This window comes from Liolophura sinensis, chromosome 7 (assembly GCF_032854445.1).
Source record: "Liolophura sinensis isolate JHLJ2023 chromosome 7, CUHK_Ljap_v2, whole genome shotgun sequence".
In the NCBI taxonomy this organism is placed as follows: Eukaryota; Metazoa; Mollusca; class Polyplacophora; order Chitonida; family Chitonidae; genus Liolophura; species Liolophura sinensis.
In genome coordinates, this window is record NC_088301.1 from 58,177,938 (window position 1) to 58,198,503 (window position 20,566).

Genomic DNA, 20,566 nt, shown 5'->3' on the forward strand with positions numbered 1-20,566 from the left:
AGACCTGTGTCAATTCCCATATATTATGACGTGTATACGGAGTTTTTAAATGGTAATCTTTATCAGATCCGACCGTTTCCATTTCGCTAGACTGATACTGATGATCTGCTATCTTTACCCGGAACCCGGAACATGAAGACATTGTATGTACCTTAACTCCCATTAAGCGAAGCTACAGGATCTGCGTCCGATATATAGACAGTTACAGATGCAATGAGGTTGCCAACAGTATCAAAACGGGCTCTTTCTTTGCCGGATATTTCCCACAATGCCTAAAGCTTTAAGCTATGTTAGGCCCAAATACACTGACATTTTCCAGCAAACATTTGCCAACTATCACACTGACTTCACTGCTTTGGTTTTATTTTCTATGTCATGGTCTTTTGTTATTATCGCTTCCCTTTAATGTTTCCTAGTCAGTTGCAGTTGAGCATTTCTTCAAACGCTGTCAAGCATATAGAAGAAAATGCGACTAGTGTGCCATATGGCGTCAGGTGGGCGTAGTGTTTAATTATTACACATAGTGGTACAGTCTGTCAATGTCCACCCGATCATCCACCCATGTGACCAACATGGCTAATATTGCGAGGGTGTGTGTGTGTGTGTGAGGGTGGGGGGGGGGGGGGGGGGTGCATAGTGTTTTATTACGACTGTCAAACGGGCACGGTGTACAAGTATAACACCATCCACCGTTTGACCAACAGGCGTAATATTGCGGCAGGTGGGCATAGTGTTTAATTACGACTGTGAGGCGGGTGTGAGGTGGGTGTGAGACGGTGTACCGGTATAACATCCATTATTTGACTCACAGGCGTAATATTCCGGCAGGTGGGCGTAATGGTTAAGTACGACTGTCAAGCGGTCACGGTGTACCAGTATAACACCATCCACCATTGAGACCAACAGGCGCAACTGTTCATATATTCAACGGGTCGATCTACTTCAGCATGATGAATATACTAATATAGCCGATAGCTCTACATTAAGTGGAATTAAACACAATAATGAAGGCAGGTGGGCATAGTCTTTAATTACTATTATTATCAGGCAGTCACGGTGTACCAGTGGAAAGTCGGCTAATAGTAAGAATTTTAGTGCACAAACTATTTCAAAAATTCATATACAAATTTTATGCATGTCATATCAAATTCCTAATTGTGGAAAATGTCTTTCCATCTACGTGTTGAAATCACTGTGGGCAGAACTAGTGAAACGGTGATATTTTTATTGACTTGTACAATTCAACTCTTCAATTTTTTATGCTTTATATTTCGATCTCGTCGCTTGGAACCGGACAACGAAATCCGTTCAAAACATAAAATCCTCGTTATAAAAAACTGCTGATTTTCCGAATAAAGGTGTCATCAAAGGTGCTCAGTTATATCTGACACAATTTTTTATGCTTATTCGTAATACATTGTCATACCTTTAGGTAGAAAAGATTAGACTGTGTGATATTTGGTAATTGACCACATATAACTGGTGAAATCCGGTCTCTTGTCAAATTACCTCAGTTAAGGTTTCATTCTAACTGTTGATGGAAATGTTTCAACAGTAGCAACTTAGACGCACACAAGCACCATGGAATTAGCTAAAAAACATGCCATGATGTCAATTATAGTTTATTTGACGTCACTGGTCTAGAACGCTGAAGTGAATTCGGCGAACAGTATAAGTAACGCTCCCGAAAAGCTCCAAACCGCAATTAGTGCATGACAGAACTTGTACATCCTTCGTTCATGTAATTTCCCTAATTGTTTGGCACTTTTTCTTACGTTTAATATATAAACCATTTGCGTTCAGCATACTGCCATAAATTATTCAAAGAACTACAGCAAGTTATTCCCGGAGGCTCAATTGTGGTCTGCTAAAGTCGTTTTTCTCTTCCTCTGTAGGGGCTGAAGCCACCGATGGTTTTAAGATCCAGTATCTCCAAGTACCCAAGCAGGTAATTGGTCCAGCAAAGCGACATGTCACACATGCTACACTTCTTAATATATTCGATCCGTCATACTATATACATTTGGAGTGTTAGTAAACGGGAATACGTTGATTTTCTACTTGGAATAAGCTATATACACCGCACATTGCTCCAACTGCTCGTCGCTTGTACTGTCTAAACATATTGATGACTATTTGTTGATTTCACCTGGGAGGCTGAATCAGTGACACGCCTCTCAGGTTTGGAACACTGAGTCGCAGGCTGATTCGACCAGGCCGTCAAAGGCCGCTCCAGTGGGTAGCTGTGCGCAGTTACACTTAAACTTCTCGCTCGGAATGCGGCAGGACTCCGAGTCGATTCTGGCCGATCCGCCTAAAACCTGGCTATCAATAAGCCAAAGATGCCACAGCGTAAAGCTGGTGGATGGTGCCAGCCAATGGGTCTATCTGGTAACTTTGTGTTCTCGGTTGTTTATGGATACCTGTGGTAGATAAGGATACTGCCTAGTAGCCGAAGGCTTTGTGGGATTTACCGTAGGTTTCTGGAGGGAAAAACTAACGGTTATTTTCGATTAGTGACCTGCTTACGATATAGAGCATATGGTGCTTTGCTCGAGGAAATGGCCACGTGCTGGCAGCAGTTAGAGGGGAAAGTGATACTCTTATCACAAAGGATTACTACTTAGATCGGAGCAATTATAAATCCCGTCCTATATACGTGGCACTGACAAGTGTTTAAAGGCTGGATGGAATCCCGTGTAAATTCCAGACGAGTGGTTCGGCCAGATCGGCCGTTGGTCCGTGGTTACACACTCGACTCCATCAGGATAAACCACAATAACATTGGAACAAGAAAGGTAAGAACTACTAGGAGATTGTGTCTCCGCTGATTAGGAAGTAGCTAAGCAGACGATTTCTTTTACACCGTCCATATAATCTAACATGCTTCTTGAAGTACCCAAGCTGAGATATTTATAACATGATTTATGTATAAGCACGATATAGTTGGCCATATTCACTGGTGTCAAATAGATATCCATTTTCACCTTGGTTTTAATGTAATACTCGCTTACCAGAAAGCAGTAAGCACGCTATCGAACGAACCACGCGTTATAAACGCTGTCCACATTGTATACTGGATTCTTCAACTTTTGATGGTGTTCTACCATCGATTACCAATCCATTTTTGGAACCCATCGCGGGAAGCTAACAATAGAAGCTATGAAAGCATAAAGCATCCTTTTTCGGTGACATTACGATTCCTCTCTAACTACCAAATACTTAGCCATTTCCTCAGACTTCGTTCATCACAGAGTGACGGTGTAAATCCCTAAAATATCCCCTTTTACGAAGAACTCGAAGCAGATTTGTCCTCTTCCGTTGGATTAAAACATGGGGTTCAAATGGTATATTATAATTCCTATTATCGCAACCTGTCCGAAATGATTAAAATCTTTAACTAAATATTAATCAGCGCAAAAAGCAAACAAACTTTGCACATATTTACGCTACCCTTTATAGCCTTAATGTTCACATATATAGTGCGCACTTATATTGTATACATACTTGACTACATCGTCTGGGAATATTTCGAAATGACGGTCTCTGCAATTATTACTTTGTTACATGTATTTTGTTTAGTTTATTTTTAAAATCATAAATCGCGTGTAAAGGCGAGCATCTCAAGTAAGAGTACATGACACATGAAACAGGGGTTCTCAAAACCTTAAACACTGGAAAATCATGCTGTCTAGCATGAGGAAATTTGTGAAATAAATGAGTGATATTTACATATTTTATTATAGAATGAATCACCTATGAGGCTATTACAGGATGGCAAACACTCTAGGTGCTAACTTACGCCTGAATTATTTACGTTGAGTCAATCTACATGTAGAGTACGTGTCATGTGGGAAGACACTTCTCAATACCACAATTACCAATAGCTCGGACCATGCCTTGCTCTTCGAAAAGAGCGGCAAATCTTTAAGGGGGAAACAATAATTTGTTTAAGTGTGGAGTTCTAGAGCGACTTGAGTCAACAAGACCTTAAAATTTCCATAATTCTGTGGCGAGTACCAGCTCGTAGACACCCCACTCCAGAAACTTCAATGCAAGGAGGCAAATGTGCAAGTGAAAATGGCCCATAATGAGTGATACATCTGGCCGCGTCAAGCCGAACGTATGCGCACCTAAGCTGATGACTGCGTAAACATGGAGTGGAAGTCAATACCACACTTACACAAAGATAGTGGCAGGTATAATTAATGTGAGCAAAAGGCAAACAACAATGTGCTATGCCTTTCTATCATGATATACTTCGGGGAAATTGCAAGCACAAATATTCTCATCCCTGGATATTTTGATGCATTATATAAACTCTTTGTCGGGATGTTATTGTAAAACTATGATTTCATCAATTTAAAAGATCTTCATTACATGCTTTCAAACTAAATTGACTTTTCTTTTCCTCTGATGCTAGTTACATGAATGTACGTACATGTATATCAACAACATTTTCTCTAAGGTTTCCAAATAGTTCGTTTCTGTTTCCACTATCCATGGCTCTGTAATCTTCCAGAAATGTAGTTACTTTCACATTAAGGTCACATTGTGTAATGGTATTTTCTTTGCAGTCTGGTCGTCGTCCAAGTCTGAGCAGTCTGACCAGTGGATCGGAGGAGAGCGACTGTGAACCTTCCCCACCCTCCTCAAGGCTCGGGCGGAGGACGGCCATTGTGGATACTAAGGTAGGGAACACAGATTAGTTTCTGGCCATGTGCAAGCCGAGTCTGGTGACACAAGCTGCTGCAACCAAGATATCCTCGTATACACAGCTGCTTCTCACAAAAGTCATTGTCTTCGTTTTCGGTCTTCGATGTCATACGAATATATCAAAACCCGATATTAACACTATAAGATCACCTAACCTAGATTATTCACTGGTCTGCACAAGAGCTTGATCTTGAAGTTTTGCCAGTAGCATGCTTGAGACGATTCTTTCTTGAAAGCCATGTTTTCGCAGGCGATATGTGCTGTCTGACTTTTTTCACCCATTATACAGATCCGATGCGCCAGGCATGCCAATTACAATGATTACAGTGCATGCTGCCAACTAGAAGTTCTCTGGAATGGCTTGTCTAGATTGCGCTCTGCAAGACATAGATGGAACAACGGCTGCGGTCGGCTCAAATGTCAGTCCGTATGTACTTATGAAAGTAGAACTGTAGATTTGTGCATTGGATTGATGAGTAACAACGCGTAAAACAACTTAGTTATGAAGCATCTGACCTCTTCCCACAGGGCATCCCATCCGTCTTTTAGTTTCAGCTGATTGATTCGCCTTATTCGAAAGGAATTACAACATACAGGAGTCCATTGGGTAATCCGTTTACCAGAGAGGCTGTGCAAACGGGATCAGCGAATTCGACAGGTTTGCACAGGCAGAGGATGTTTACACACGCGGAAACTGCGTCAATGTACAGGCATTGCTTGGTGAAAAGGCCTGCGGGGGTAATGCACTAGTATACTTTGCCACATAAACAGACGTGCAATGACATTTGAACTGATGTCTTTCTACCAGCCCAAATATTATTTTACCTCCGCTCCTGGTATTTTTAAAATTATTCGATGTACACCATTACGCAGTACACAGTCAAACTGTAAGAACGATGATTATAACATGACTCATTTAATTCATATACCTCATTTAATTGGTTCCTCGCTGACGAGCATAAACTCTGTGAAAGTGTAGCGGGTCTAATCTGATATTCGTTTGATAGTTCATTTATCTGTACGATTGCAGTGATAATCGATTTACTCTCATATCTGAATTCATTGATGTAGATTTCATGTGGTCTTCAGAACTTCCTGATGCTGTAGTAATGGAATGTGTCGAAAAAGTACTCTTACCTACTACATAATTCCTTTGTATATGTAACAGTTACAAATTGCACATAGCTCCATGTAAAGTATTGTCTGAACTCTGAGGGAACAATCTGTTTCTATATCTGCTTACCACTCGAAACTATACCCCAAATATACATGTAGGCGATTCCCCTAGCATCAGGTAACCTAAGGTCAGTGCATGAGAGAACTTTAGATTTATTGGCCTGTGTCAGCTTAACGGGTGATAGGTAATGGTTTATTTGTAGGAAAAGGAAAATGGAAGACGCTACTCGAGGTAGACGTTCGTTGACAGACGAGTTTCATTTTAGTAATTGCTCGCCCCTAGAGGTTAGAAGCGGTCGCCCGACTAAAATAACCGTAGTTAGACTACCAGTCACAATGGCCTCCCTAAGTGTTATCGTGCAGGTTGCCCCCAAGTTCTTCTTCCGCTAAGAATCATTCTGAGCCACACCCGTAGACATTTTCCTCTCACTTGTTAAAAATTCCACATTCCAAAGACAAGGGCATACACATTGTTCTTCAATCACTTAATTAGTGTTTTTATTTGTTGTTGTTGCACTGTTATTACTCGAGATTAAGGTAGACCACACTGTCATCAGTACAGGTTGTTAAGTATTTAATGTTAGGTCACTGTCTTCTAAACCTGTATTTATTTCTCAAATGGCTCACATGAGTAAAGCAGTTCGTGGTTTTGCTGCTCGCAATATAACGTATTGATCGGCATCATTATTATTTAACATGGATTTATACTGTCATGCTCGTGAGTTCAAATTATTTATAAGGCCGACTGGGGACTGCAATACACACTTAGTGTATAGTCTCGCATTTACTGATGCATACATGTCAGTATCATTCACCGAACTTTATGCTATCGTTCATCAAGCTTGAGAAGCAATTTCCCATTGAGGCCAATTACATGCAAATATAAATTTACAGCTTAGACAGCACAGTGTCATGTTTCAAAAACGTGTAAGTACGCATACTATGAATGTTCTTACCTCAGAGATGAAGAGCTTTCTCAGCCTAATTTCATTTCAGCAGTCTTTAAATGACTCTTTAATCCACATGTTAAGGTTATTTTATTCCATAATATCTACATGCATGTAACTCTTATTGAGGCGCTATGGTAAATCAAAGATATAACCTTAACTTTAAAATGAATATGGTCCTATAATGCACTTGAAATACAAAGTAACATAAAGTATTCTGAACCATTGTTAAAGTGTAAAAATTGCTAAATTAAGAATATGTGACGCACTATTCATTTTTTGTATCATAATGACGATAATGAAATTGACATGAGCTAGTTTGCAGACATGAAGAATTGTGTGGTAAGGTTTTATCTCCATGCTTTTGAAAGTAAATTTCTCCAGAAGCAATTAGCAGAAGCAAAGCAAATCTGTAGCCTTTCGCAATACATCTACCAACCAGTATCCTATTGAAGGCTTTCCACAAACTTGCAACATTAATGTACTCTTCTGATACAGTAACTGTCTATCATTGTAGTGGTGAAGGACAAATATTTCTTATTTAATACAGCATTTTAACCATGTCATCCTAATCTATATCAGGTTATCAAACCTTGTGGAAGATGTAAGAGCAGTAACTGGGGTATGGATGTGACATGAACGAGTCTCATTGTATCTTACCCTTCGCGTATTACCGGCGGTGATGAATGAGGGAATGTATATGTAATCCAGTATGTATCCTGCCAAACATTGATCACGCCATTGTCTCCTCAGTACCGTTATCTGTTTGTGTGAATGATCCACACCAGGTAGACGAATGTGCTCGCATGTCCCATTAGAAGCCTACATCTCTTGCTTGGTTGCCACACTTGTTACCATTCAATCTATTGTATTTCGAAAAGTGTCAAATATTCTTGAAACACGTTCCGTGAAACCGTCTGTGACTCAAGTTTACCGGCGATATACCGTGCGCATTATGTTATCGACAGGCCGAGTTAATCAGAGAAAAGCCAAAGAGGGTTTTAGGTCACTCTCGGGATCAAATTTAGATCATTCTAATGAATGAAATGCCAAAACTCCTTAAACCATCTGATATATCTGTAGCCTGTAATGCATATTGATACGCACGAAACATGTTAATACAACAACGTGTCATATGAGTTGCTTCTGCGATTGTTTGCACGATTGCACTGGCAATTTTATTCATATCTACACACAACACCTATGGTTTTCTTGGATTTTTTGTCTTCGTCTCATTATTTTTCACTGTGCCTTTTTACTCCAAATGATGCCTATGAATAACCGAAGCAGGAATATTCCACAATCTACTGAATGGGTTTAGCAAGTAGGCGCAGATTCCCCCGTCAGTCCATTCCAATAAAAGAATAGTGATTTTAAAGTGGCGGTAATTTGGATTTTATTGACGTCAACAGCTCGGTAAATCTGACGTTGACAAGTTTAATATTGGAGATAACTGACCAAGGAACTGTTGATTAGGACTATTGATAAAACTTGCGTGACACAGGTCGTTTTACGGATTATCCACGGAGCTGATGTTCTGTTTAGCGACACATTCAAGATTACATATCGTGTATTTCAATAAGAAAGTTTGGTTATGTCATTCAACCAACAGCCTTCGAGTATGGCGCCCAGAATTTACCTCACTGTCAACAGCGTTGGCTTTCTCTAAACAAGCACACGGCTTCTACACACAGTTCATTACATTTACATTCAGACTACTTCATCCTCATTACAGGATAGCCAGTTCAGCATGGCCTATGGATTTCCTGCATGGTGTGGGGTCGGGTGATCCGGTCAGAATAGTCGGCACTAAACAGACAGGACGAATTGATATAGTCCGACAAAGGCAATGCTCTAATCGATCGGAGGGTTACACCAGCGTATGTTAGGACGATACCGATGGGATTTGCTAGGTGGTAGGGAAAGGACTATACCGACATCTACCAGTAAAATGTAAGGGCGACACGGAACAATCCGGCTGTTCCGATGAAAGTTCAGACACACAAAACTGAAAATTCTTATTGGAAGTACTTCACATGGCTGTCTGTTGAACTTAGCCTGGGAGGTAAATGTTTACGCTTCGCTGAACTGTATTTGATGGTTAAGGTTATTCCTAGGGTTAGATAGGCCACTAGCCCTTGCTAGGGTTTTGTGCCGTGAATCATTACCATGAATTATGACGCTTTTTGTCCTCCAGTTTACACTGAATCCCTCCAGACCACCGCAGTAATGAGATACCCGGGTGATATTTGAGGGCAATATCAATCAATAGCTTCCTTAGGAGCTTGATCATTGCGGTCTTAAGCTTCGTAATGGTTGATATTTTCGCTTGCCTACTGTTCAAAAATTCCGGGCGATATCTATGTGTGAGGAAGTGTGAGAGGAAACATATGCCTGGACGAATGTCAATGCCTTTGTGAGAGCGTAATTCAGAGTTAAACAGCGGCCAAAGTACACATCGATGTATGACGAAAAGTCTTCACAGAGTCACATCCTCCATTTGGTGGAAAATGAAGTTTTTATTTCATAAAACAAATTTATGATGGAAATCTATAAACAACCGGCCTTTAAGTCACGTGTGGCCTATGCCACTCTATGCCAACAGGTCAATACCGAAGCGAGATCTGAGTGTAACAGTTTTTTATCATGATGTATTCAGGTTTGTTCGGCGGTTAGAACAGATAGATAAGAATCTAGGCTTGGTGAGGTAACTGGTGATTCTTTATTCGTCATTTATCGCTTCAGCTGCTGATTGTTTCAAATGCACACGGTTTTCTGAGTGCTCTGAGCAGCATCTCATGTAGCACACAAGAGTGGGTACTGGTGTACAGAAATGGTATCCATCAAAAGCAGCCGCCCCGTTACACAACCTGGCGCTTTTGACGACCCAGAATAAATACTATCAGGTAGACAATCAATCAAACCTTGGCCCTTACACCAAGTATTTAACACAACCCTTGAACTTTAGGACCCAAAAGAAAACACCACGCCAGACTTACATTCCATGCGCTTAAAAAGTTCTCATGGTCTCTGTTCAGATATGAAGGCATTACCTTATGGACTATTTCAGAAACCTGAGCGGTAACCTGTCTCCCTCATAATTATATGCACTTAAACAGTTATGCACAGACATTTATAAACCTTGTGGTATACACACACAAATGATTCTTATAAATGAACATATTTAAATGCTGTGTGATATCTATAATACTATATACATTATTATTTGTAATGATATACATAAAAGCAAATCTGTTTTGCAAAGACTTAATGGAACAAACAAGACTTATTAATGTGATGTTTTAAAAATAAAACGAGTAAATATATCACAAACCTGCATTTTGTAACATCAGTGTTAATAATGAACAAAAAAGAAACACATTGGATGGCCAATAAATGAAGCCTGCTTATAATTAGATTATTTCGGATTCAAGTAGGAAACCTGTTTTGTGTCATCTTTCAAAAGGTAAATGTTCTGTTGACATTTGCTATCTTTCGAAACGTTTGAAGCAAAACGATTTGAGATAGCTTGCCATAAAATCAATATTTATACCGGACAGTATAAGCGTTGCACAAAGCAGGAATACGAAGAGTTCACGGCTTCAATGAACCTGTACACTTCTGCAGCTGGTGGATGTCCTTCGGTGGGTGTGCTACGAGACAGGGAAAGATTGCATCAGGCTTTGCCGACACATGCGTTATGTTGATGTCAGGTTACTAATGTTCAGATACTAGACCTAAACACTGAGCATGTTTGCACTACAATCTTTAGCAAATGTGGGGGACAGTAAATATAATTGAAATGAAATATGACATATATTTTCTTATTATTAATCGTTGTCATCGCTGTAAGTTACAGTCCACCTAGTATTAAGCCTCCTGGACCTTGCAAATTAATATTCCAGGAATAGTGAAAACCTCTCATTGTGTCGCTCTTTTAGTACGATGGTCAGCAATGGACCGGAACGTTGTACAGTCATGTCCATTATTTCATGTGGGCATCTGACAATATGCATGACATGGCGAATCACATGAAAAGCTACCACTTATGGTTTGAACGACATTGTCAAGCATTCATCACCCAGCCCAAAGCCCAACGTCTGTCTCTATATTTACATAGAAAAGAACAAGGTTTCAAGGGTATTATGGTAAATTTAACTATGTCTGCCATCTGATCAGTTAGTGAATTGGTACATCGAACCGTCTAGCTTATAACAAGCCAACAATATTTCAACAAGCATAACTTGGCTTCCATAATTTGCTTTTATTCAATATCGGACGTTTTCCCGACGACTATCCCCTTGTTTTCCTGCTCTGTTGCCTTTTCATAACGCTGCACTTATCTGCGGAGACAAGTACCATTGGTTTCGAACAGGGTCAATTACTGGCGTCCACCAGGAGATCGATTCAATGCTTTCATCAACGGTGTTCATACAGCATCACCCTCGATGGAAAGCCGTTATGACTTGGTATAGGTTGACAGGATGGCTGCATCCAAGCTAGCTGATCGCATGAATTCCATGGCGAATTAGTCCCCGCTATTTAATTTTTAATTGCTTTTCGGTGGCCGAGTGCTTCAGCACGCCAGCAAAACGCAAATGATCCAGGAGCCTATCATCAATATGGTCTAAAGTCTGAAGCTAGTTCCTTGACCAAAGCTAGATTAGTCATATTTGGTTATCTTTGGTTTCTGTCTGATTGTAGAGTCACCGTGATAAAGACGATGTTTATGATATATGGGCATACTCCTCTGTGTTGCCCCCCTTAGCCGTTTCTCATCTTTTACGTCACGGGATTAATGCATCTCCATAAAACTCCAAGACGTATCGATTTTAAAATTATTCTAGAACTTGCTAAGGCTGAGCTTTACACAAAGTCATTATTTGATCATTTCTGTTCAATGATCAAAGATCATAATCTTCATAATGAGAAAAAGTACATCGAACCTTTTTTTGTCATCCAAGAGAAACTATCCAAAATACTTTATGCCAGCGTATTTGAGGGAGTTTGAGGGAGAAATCTCTCACTAAGTGTGTGTGCATAAATGGTTCACACCACCTTCAATATAAAATTGAAAGCCCTTGTTAAAGATAAGTGTTAGAATACAGCATACGCCTGAATGACTGAATTATACATTTCGACCATGTTAAGAAATTGGAATAGCAGTCCAAAAATTGTTTTACGTGAACGTTAAACATGTATCAATATTTCCTAAATGGCAGTGACAAAATTGCTTTCTTTTATCGGTAACGTAAACCAGACAGGTGACGGAAAATGTGTTGTGTATTTCGGTAATAATATTTATTGTACGAATACCAGTTTAATATGTGACATTTAATCAAAAATAACGTGTTAAGCACGACTTCCTGTAAGACTGGAAAAATATTGTCTTTATTAAATTTTGAATATGAACATTGGTATTGATTTGTCTGATCAATATGAAAGCCAACATTAATCCTGCAGTTGCATCCTGGCGCGTGAGTGATAGCCTTCACTAAGATACTTGCACAGTCCGTTGATCTGGCTGAAAAATTCGAAAATAGCACTCACAAATAAGAGAGTGAATCTTCATCTTGACTTTCAAATTTCTTGAGGAGGTACAGTTGATGACATTGAAGTATTGAGAAATTTATTGTGAAAGAAGAGCACTTCCATGTATTGAATTTCACATGTTTGTATGTGTTCAAGAAGAGAGAGGAGATTATGACAATTGATTTTCGAGGGGGACATGATCAATAAGGGATTGTCAAGGGCCAAGGACAAGAACCAGCTCTAATGGATTTTGACACGACAGACTAGTTATTGACAGCTACATGGGTTAGACGAATATGTTATCTGGGGATTATTGCAAAAGGAAGTGGTTGATGATGGTGGTCTAGAAAGAAGTAGTAATAGTCAGGTCGCATCACAAATACTTGATGGCGATACCACTGAGAACATTTTCATTCATGGATATGTCTGATTGTTTCAATCAAACTGGCATAGAGTTCAACATTATATTTGAGTGTAGTCTCTACATCAGTACTACTTGTGTATCAACAAAACCGGCAAAGTTATACAGTTCGCCTGTTGCTCAAATATCGATTATTCATATGAAGAATGATTTTCTTCAACCGCATTCTCGTGACAAAGGATTTAAATGCGAAAGGAGCGCAAGTGTCTCGTATTTTCAGAACTGCTAACTCAAGGCACGAAAATCTTTATATTAATGTTTTCGTGATTGCCACTTTGAAGTACATCTAGGCCAAATATGGAGCTTACATCACGGAAGCTAGAGTAGACAAACGTGAGATACTTCAACCACAGTTAAGGTTTGCGTGATAAACAAGTTTCAGTTGTGAATGCCTTTTCTGTTCTATCTAGAAATTATAATTATTTACCATGTATTTACTTGAATATTGACTTCTTTATATCCAACTTTCGTAAATGTCACCATTGTAACCTCAAACATCGGGTTTATTACCTTGTAAGTGTGTCCTTTTAATTTTGTCTGTACTACCAAAAGCATGATCTGCAGTTATCTATATCAAAAAGTAAACACGAAAAAAACATGCGGACAAAAGTTCCTCAGTCATTAATGATTCAGCACATCTATCAAGTTTCCAGACATGTCCTTCCATAACACTTTTTCATATCAATAATGTTACCCAAAACAACATTACAGATCGTTATCAAGTTTTCAGGATTTGAATATATTCAGATACAACTGTCTAAACCTAAAAACTGAACCCTTTCTTTAGAGTCGCCATCGACGGTCAGTCTACACTCCAAAAGCAGGTGTATAGCTTCCCCTATTTTAAACATAACCTTGCCTCCATTAGGTTGTTTATCATTACATGACAGATAAGTTGTAATTGTAGTTCTAATAGTCATATGCTGATGGTTATGTGCATAATGTACATAATTAATGTGCTTTGCAGGCTTATCAAAAGGACTGATCTCGCGAAAAGATATAATAAAGACACCCGACCACATTTGCTTGCTTGTGGCATGTATAGTCATGAATAATACCATGGAGTATTTGTGCTTTTATTGTCTTTCTGGAATCGTTTCTTAGTTTAAAACTATGAAATGTACATGTAGGCCTACATAGTAGCAGGTGCCTGACGTGTTCCTGCCTTTTGATGACAATTTCATATTTAGTTCTCTATAAACTTCTTGCGAACTGTTCTTATATAATGTACCTATGCATGAAAAAGTAAATCTCGCATTCAATACCTGTTTTAGGACCTGGAAAAAGTTTGACGTCAATGACGATATACATGATTAGTGTAGTCCATAAAGCCCACCTTAAAATCAAACCTGCACTTAACTGCATTTAGTAAAACTTAATCTCAAAAACTAAGCGCAATTGTATTTTCACATACAGCTTTCAATGATCCTTTAGACTGATGCATGCTTTGTTTTCACACTTTCTTTCCCCTTAAGTATGAGCAATCGTGTCAAGTCGAGATATAATCCAGGTGGAAACAGTCATTCACTTCTGCCTAACAGCATTTATAAACAGTGTAAGCAATGCCCAGACGTCGCGACCTTGTGGAGGCAGCTGTGCCTAGGTGCCAACCGTCGACCTAATTCTCCAGCAGTGATGCAGTTAACAGAAAGTTTGTGTATCAGATTCAGGGATCCGTATAACCATGTTTGATTATTCGTTAGTCTCAAGTCTCTATGAACAGTGTTATACTCTGGGTTAAGGGCGGAACCTGAAAACAGATGTCAAAGTAAAACCAACCATGTAATCAAACGCAAATGTCCTTCATCTATTCTGGACCATATTCAAAACATTTCCGCTGGATTGAAACATTATATATTGTTGAATTGCTTTCAACAACCTTATAGTCATCAGCAAACCAAAAAGCTCGATTTTGTCATACCAACGCATACTTATCATCATTTTAGGATGAGTACCCAGACGTTTACCAGCCAAACGATGTAAATGTTTCATCAAGAGACTGGATCAGCAGTGCTAACATCATTGATCTTATAGGGTTTAAATTTCCCTGAACAGACGACTTTTGATGTTACGGTTTTTTTTAGACACGTCTACACTACAGAGACCTTATGTCTTGATATCTCATTACCTTATATTTAATCAGTGTAAAGAAATAAAAATAAGTAGAAACAATCTTCAAGTCATTGTACATAAACCTTCTGGTATTCATCAATATATGGTGAAATAAATGCCAATACCAAGGATGAGTGGTACTAATACAGACACAAATTAACATAGAGACAATTACAGCCACACCGGTAAGTTATATGCCTTAGCTGCTTGTTTCTCTTCTTTACTCAGTGGGAACTTACATGTTATTTGAAAGTTTAATCCACCATGCTTAAGTGATTAGTTGGAGATCCTATAAATACGATTAGAAGCCATCACTCATGATTTCATTTCCTGGCAGAATACAATATTCTTAAATTTGAGTGACGCCGATGAATTCACGCATGATATTATGACCAAAATGAATATGGTTATTGGGTAATGCATAGCTTATCAATGGCGTTACGCCTGCTCTTGGTAAGCGCTAATTAAATTTTTGACATTGACTGGATTATGCGGCCTAACTTGTCGACGAAGCCTGGATTATCCAGCCTTGCGGGTACAAGCATTGTGTCCGTTGATTGATCGACTTAAGAGCGAGGGGTGGTGTGGATCACCATTAATTTGTGAACATATTATGTACAGATCAATGTTTCCGCTTATATCGAAGAGAGCCAATTTTAACCAAAGGCATAGTTGGCCGTTAAAGAAAATCCTGAGCAACAAGTGATGGTACTTGTGTCTGTAGATATGTGACGGCTGTAATGACTACCGGATTTATGGATGGCTGTGAATACAGTGCCTAAAGAGAATCAGTAGATAAAGATTTTTTAATCTAACTCCCACTCCATTTTAATTCGGAAATTTTGTTATGTTGACTTATAATACGATCATTTTTGTTGTAAAACGCCTAACCTTAAAGCGTATATCGGCTTTTTGTAAGTATTCCCTTGCTTACACTTCACCTTTGATCTCCTCATAATTCAAAAGCACAAGAAATTAAGACTAAAATTTACGGGTGACCAAACCGTTCAATGACAAATAACATGAAGTGAAGTGTGGTTTGATCCATGGCTTTGAAGGTAATTTATCTGTTATTGAGCTGGCTTGATGCCCAGCTAATGGCGTAATCATTACGTTGATCTGCTGGCGAAATTACTGATTATCATAGGGTTATTCATTCCATTGAATTCTATACGTTGTCAAGTTTAAAACGAGCCTAGCTGACGAGGAGATAGAACCGTCGCATTAAGTCTGATGGCGGGATGAATAGAGAATTATAACACACCAGCATGACAGGCTAATCAGAGGGGGCCATTGTACTTCTGCGTATGCATAATATTCATGCAACTCTTGAGCGAATTACTTCCATTGAAATGATCCTTTCGCAAGACAACCACTTCATCATTTTGTAGATTTGTATCTGCAACCTTCGCCTGAACCCAGTCTTGTAAGCTTATCACTGTTTTTAGGTATCATTTTTCCAATTTTGATGCAATGATTCTCCATAGATATAAGTTAGGGATAGTTATAGTTCAGAGGTCGACTAATGCCTGGATAAATAAATCAGATTTTTGATCAACAGTGGGAATGGAAATGCAAGAATATATGATTTAGTTTTGCTAGAGTAAAACCATTGCTTGCTATGCCTCTTTGGTCTGTAGTTTTTACAGATGTACGTGTTTACATACCTTTAGAGGCTCGGTAACACTAGGGCATAGCAAATGTGCACGTAAGCTGGTGCACTACCCATGAAGAGAAATAGATCAGAAGTACAGAATAGAATTGGAGGGATCTTGCCATAGTGCACTGTGGATGGTGCACGATCTTTGTCTCTGACTAAAAATGAGACTGTGATTATTTCTCTCCCTACAGCACGATTATAAAGGTCTGAAATAGTTCGTCAACGCAGTGCAAGTGAAATAGTGTACATAAGGTCGAAAATGGGCAAACAGTCAATCATGCATAGCACTGAAAATTTAAGGAGACTGATTAGTATGAAAGAAAGCAAAACAAACTAAGAAGAGAAATAGAAACAAATATGTGCAAGGTTGATGTCAGCATAGATTTCACGTTATAGTTCCCATGGTATATCGATAGGAACTGAGTTTATGCTAAACGTCCCCGTAAGTAAATAGATTCGGCATTCTTCTTTTATATAACCAAGCCAGTAGAACCAGAAATATTCTTGAAGGAATATTCGTTTTAAACAGCTTTTGAGACGATTGATTTAGCCTATTTACCACAAACAAAAAACTTTTCATTAATCAAAAAAAAAAAAAAATCCCAGAAAACAGGTGTTTGCGCAGTTATCTCTACTGAATGGTTTGTTCCCGTTCCCGGTCACAGTGATCACCCTTTGGCGCGTGCTGAACTAGGCCTTTCCGGAGGCACTATTGACCGACCTGTGTCCCCAGTAGCAGACACGTGTATAATTGTTGTCTGTAAGAGGCTTCCCTTGTCCACTCGTATTGATCTCAGACGGACTCATTATCCACACCCACAGCTACGTCGGACAGTAAGCGTTAGCTCCGAGTAGGTTAATATTTGACTTTCTAAATGGAAAATGACGTCTGAATAAAGTCTAGATTACGCTTAAAAGAGCAAATCAATGGCCACCGTGGTAGGATAATTTTGGCTTTATCGTGGTAGTTCATGTTTTAAGAATTAAAGAAATTGGATTCAAAGAAATGGACAACGGACCGTCTTAATGTGTGAATAGGGAGATGAAGGGACTTTCATTTATAATAGATTTCAACTCGAAGACGATCTTGCTGAATGTGTTGGTTAATATCATATATTTCGTTAGAGAGGTTCGAAATTTATCGCTAATAGCTAACCGACAAATGGACATTTGTAGCCTCTCCCTATAGGCCTGTCAGTACAGAGGTTATTTGACAACCCACTTGCTGCATGTTAATTTCAGCCATGCCATGGGAGGAAAAAGCTCACTTTACATGTAACATGTTCGAGCATCTGTCATCAGCGATTGCATGAAACTGTGCGCTGCACTTAAGGCTTTACCTCTATTATTTTTGTCATATAATGCAACTGCGTTCTAGCTAACTGTTTAGGTATACCTACGATGAAATATCCAAAATTCACAGTTGTATCCGGATTGTTACCAAAACATATCTGAGCACATTTTTCTTATTTTATGCTTTTTTGCGTGATTTACAAGTTACCTAATCGAAATAGGAAGTTTCCCGCTGATTGTGTGCATCGTCACATAATTATTGCAAAACATACTCGAGACTGGTGCTGAGTCTCCTTTGTCTGAGAGGAATTCGTTCTGAATATTTGGTGCAAAGAATGTATGGGGTTTGTTGTCAGAAATTTGGGAAAATTGGGCTTCAAGTACATAACTGGTGGACATAATAACATAGAGGATCTTGTTCTGAAAGAGTGAGAATCTACTAACCTCAAGAAGCGTAAACATGCCAACATCTCAGGTTAGTCCAACTTCATCTGAAAATAATATTCTTAGTCCAATTTCTCCGGTCAATAAATAGCCTGAGATTGCCCTTTGTTTACCTCATTGTCTTCCCTTAACTTGCGCTCTTTTGTTTACTAAACGCCGATGAAAAGATCAGTAAATTGTTGTTCTTATGACGATGTTCTTTATTTGGCTGTGTGTGAAATGAGGCCGTGAAGTTGATTTCGTTAGCACCTTGCTCATTGACAGGTGATTTCACAATGATTCCCTCAGATTGTCGGCCGGACAACTGAAAAAAAAAGAGTCATATCCCCAGGCAGTCTGTGAATTGTAGGCGTGGGTTTCTCTTGGAACTGTAATTCATTTAGATGAATGTAAGCAAGAACTGGTTCCCGAGTGTCAGCCTAATCCAGTTCGATACTTGATTCCACCAACACCTCAAACCGACAATGATGGATCGATTTGGGATGTGACAGAGACATTCTTAACAGCATTGAACTATCTGAAGATGGCAACACAATAAGCTGTAAGGAAGGAGATGCCCTTGAAGTCTATAGAAGACAATCATTAGTTTGATAAGATGTATCTGCTGAAGTTTAATGAATAGCATTGGATGTACAAGCTCGGTTATCTGTGTCGTTTCTGTGATTTTTCTTCATTCACATTTACTTATAAACGGAAATAGAATTGTTTTGCTGGAAAACAGACTGAAAAGGTTTTAAATGTGATATTTAAACTTGTTACAGTTACTTCCATATATCTAGCATTTTTTGTGAATATTTAAGAAACAGACGAATGTTAATTGACAATCGGTCACAACAAGTGTGCATTTCTTGTATTAGCACATTATATATTCAGTGTTTATTTTAGGTTTCATTGTAACAAACAAAAGCACTCACGCTTTTTCCTTACGGCTAATGACATGCAGTTTGATAAGCTTTTTTCTCTGAACTTGTCCATTTAGCCATATGTTTGTATTAAACTGTCAGTCCTTTCTTTTGGTTGACTGCTAATAGGTGTACACAAGCGTTTGGAAAGACTATAATCATGCGAGCTACTGTTAAGTTGAAAAACTTTCGTTTAGTGGGCTCACTGTATAAATTAGTGGTTATGAGACTATGATCAAATCTGTCTTGTTCCTTGTCTCCAAAAGGAAATGGAATGCAATGTATCGGAGTGCACAATATCTAGATTCCCTTAGAGAATGGTGCACTTTTACACACCTGTGCGTGATGAACAGTGCCATTTAATCTCTCGGGGCCGCCGTGGCTCAGTCGGTTAGCGCGCTAGCGCATTGTGATGACCCAGGAGTCTCTCACCAATGCGGTCGCTGTGAGTTCAAGTCCAGCTCATGCTGGCTTCCCCTCCGGCCGTAAGTGGGTAGGTCTTACAGCAACCTGCGGATGGTCGTGGGTTTCCCCCGGGCTGTGCCCGGTTTCCACCCACCATAATGCTGGCCGCCGTCGCATAAGTGAAATATTCTTGAGTACGGCGTAAAACACCAATCAAATAAATAAATTTAATCTCTCCTGCGGCCTGAACTAAAAGCTGTATAGGATATTTCATCCAAACGTCATCGCCTAACAGAGCTAGTGCTTTTGGTTCCTCCAAACACCCACCAGGTGGCCACATTTCATATGGAAATATCCTCCTGGACAAGATAAAGTCAAGTAAGGGTTAAATTGTTAGGTAAAACATGTGTTAAATGTGTATGTCAACCGCGATAGCTGGGATACAGAGGAACAATTTTTATGAAGATGTCTATATTTCTCGTTGGCATATATTGTGTCACTTTCTGACATTTTTTCGTTCCTTGTGGTGTTTCATAGCAGATGTTGCTAGTTGCTTTCTACAAAAACACCTGTAGTATGGTTTTTTGTTGATTCGAATTTCTAACGCGTTCATAGTAGCCATATATAAATTTGAATTCCAGGCTGTGCCCTTAACCAGATATATTAAGCTTTATGCAAATATCTCCTGAATGTACAACAAATATATGTGTCAATGATATGTCGATGATAAGGACACGAGAAAACCTTCATTTACTGGCTTATTGTTTTTTGTAATTTTGATAGCACGTTATTCTCCATCTTATCGGACTCTGCATGGTGTGTATTTTTAATGCCAACACAGAAGCAGGTTTTCCAGATAAACATACCCATATAAGGCCTAACTTATTCTGGCAATCTGTAAAAATAATGAGGCAGTGTGCAGCGACCTTCCTGGTCGTCCCAGTTCCTATCTCTGTCT

The 20,566-nt window shown here is 39.2% G+C and overlaps 1 protein-coding gene across 2 annotated transcripts in view; it reads left to right on the forward strand.

Annotated features, from left to right (window-relative positions):
* The first annotated feature begins 2,502 nt into the window (after positions 1 to 2,502).
* Positions 2,503 to 20,566, forward strand: part of LOC135470325 (pleckstrin homology domain-containing family G member 7-like) — a 46,134-nt gene continuing 28,070 nt past the window's right edge. The window contains exons 1-2 of one of the 2 annotated variants that reach the window (XM_064749189.1): positions 2,503 to 2,798; positions 4,578 to 4,691. In XM_064749189.1, the coding sequence (XP_064605259.1) occupies positions 2,688 to 2,798; positions 4,578 to 4,691 (225 nt within the window). In that variant the 5' untranslated portion in view covers positions 2,503 to 2,687. Of the gene's footprint in view, positions 2,799 to 4,575; positions 4,692 to 20,566 lie in introns of those variants that run through there. The other variant, XM_064749190.1, reaches the window with a different exon arrangement.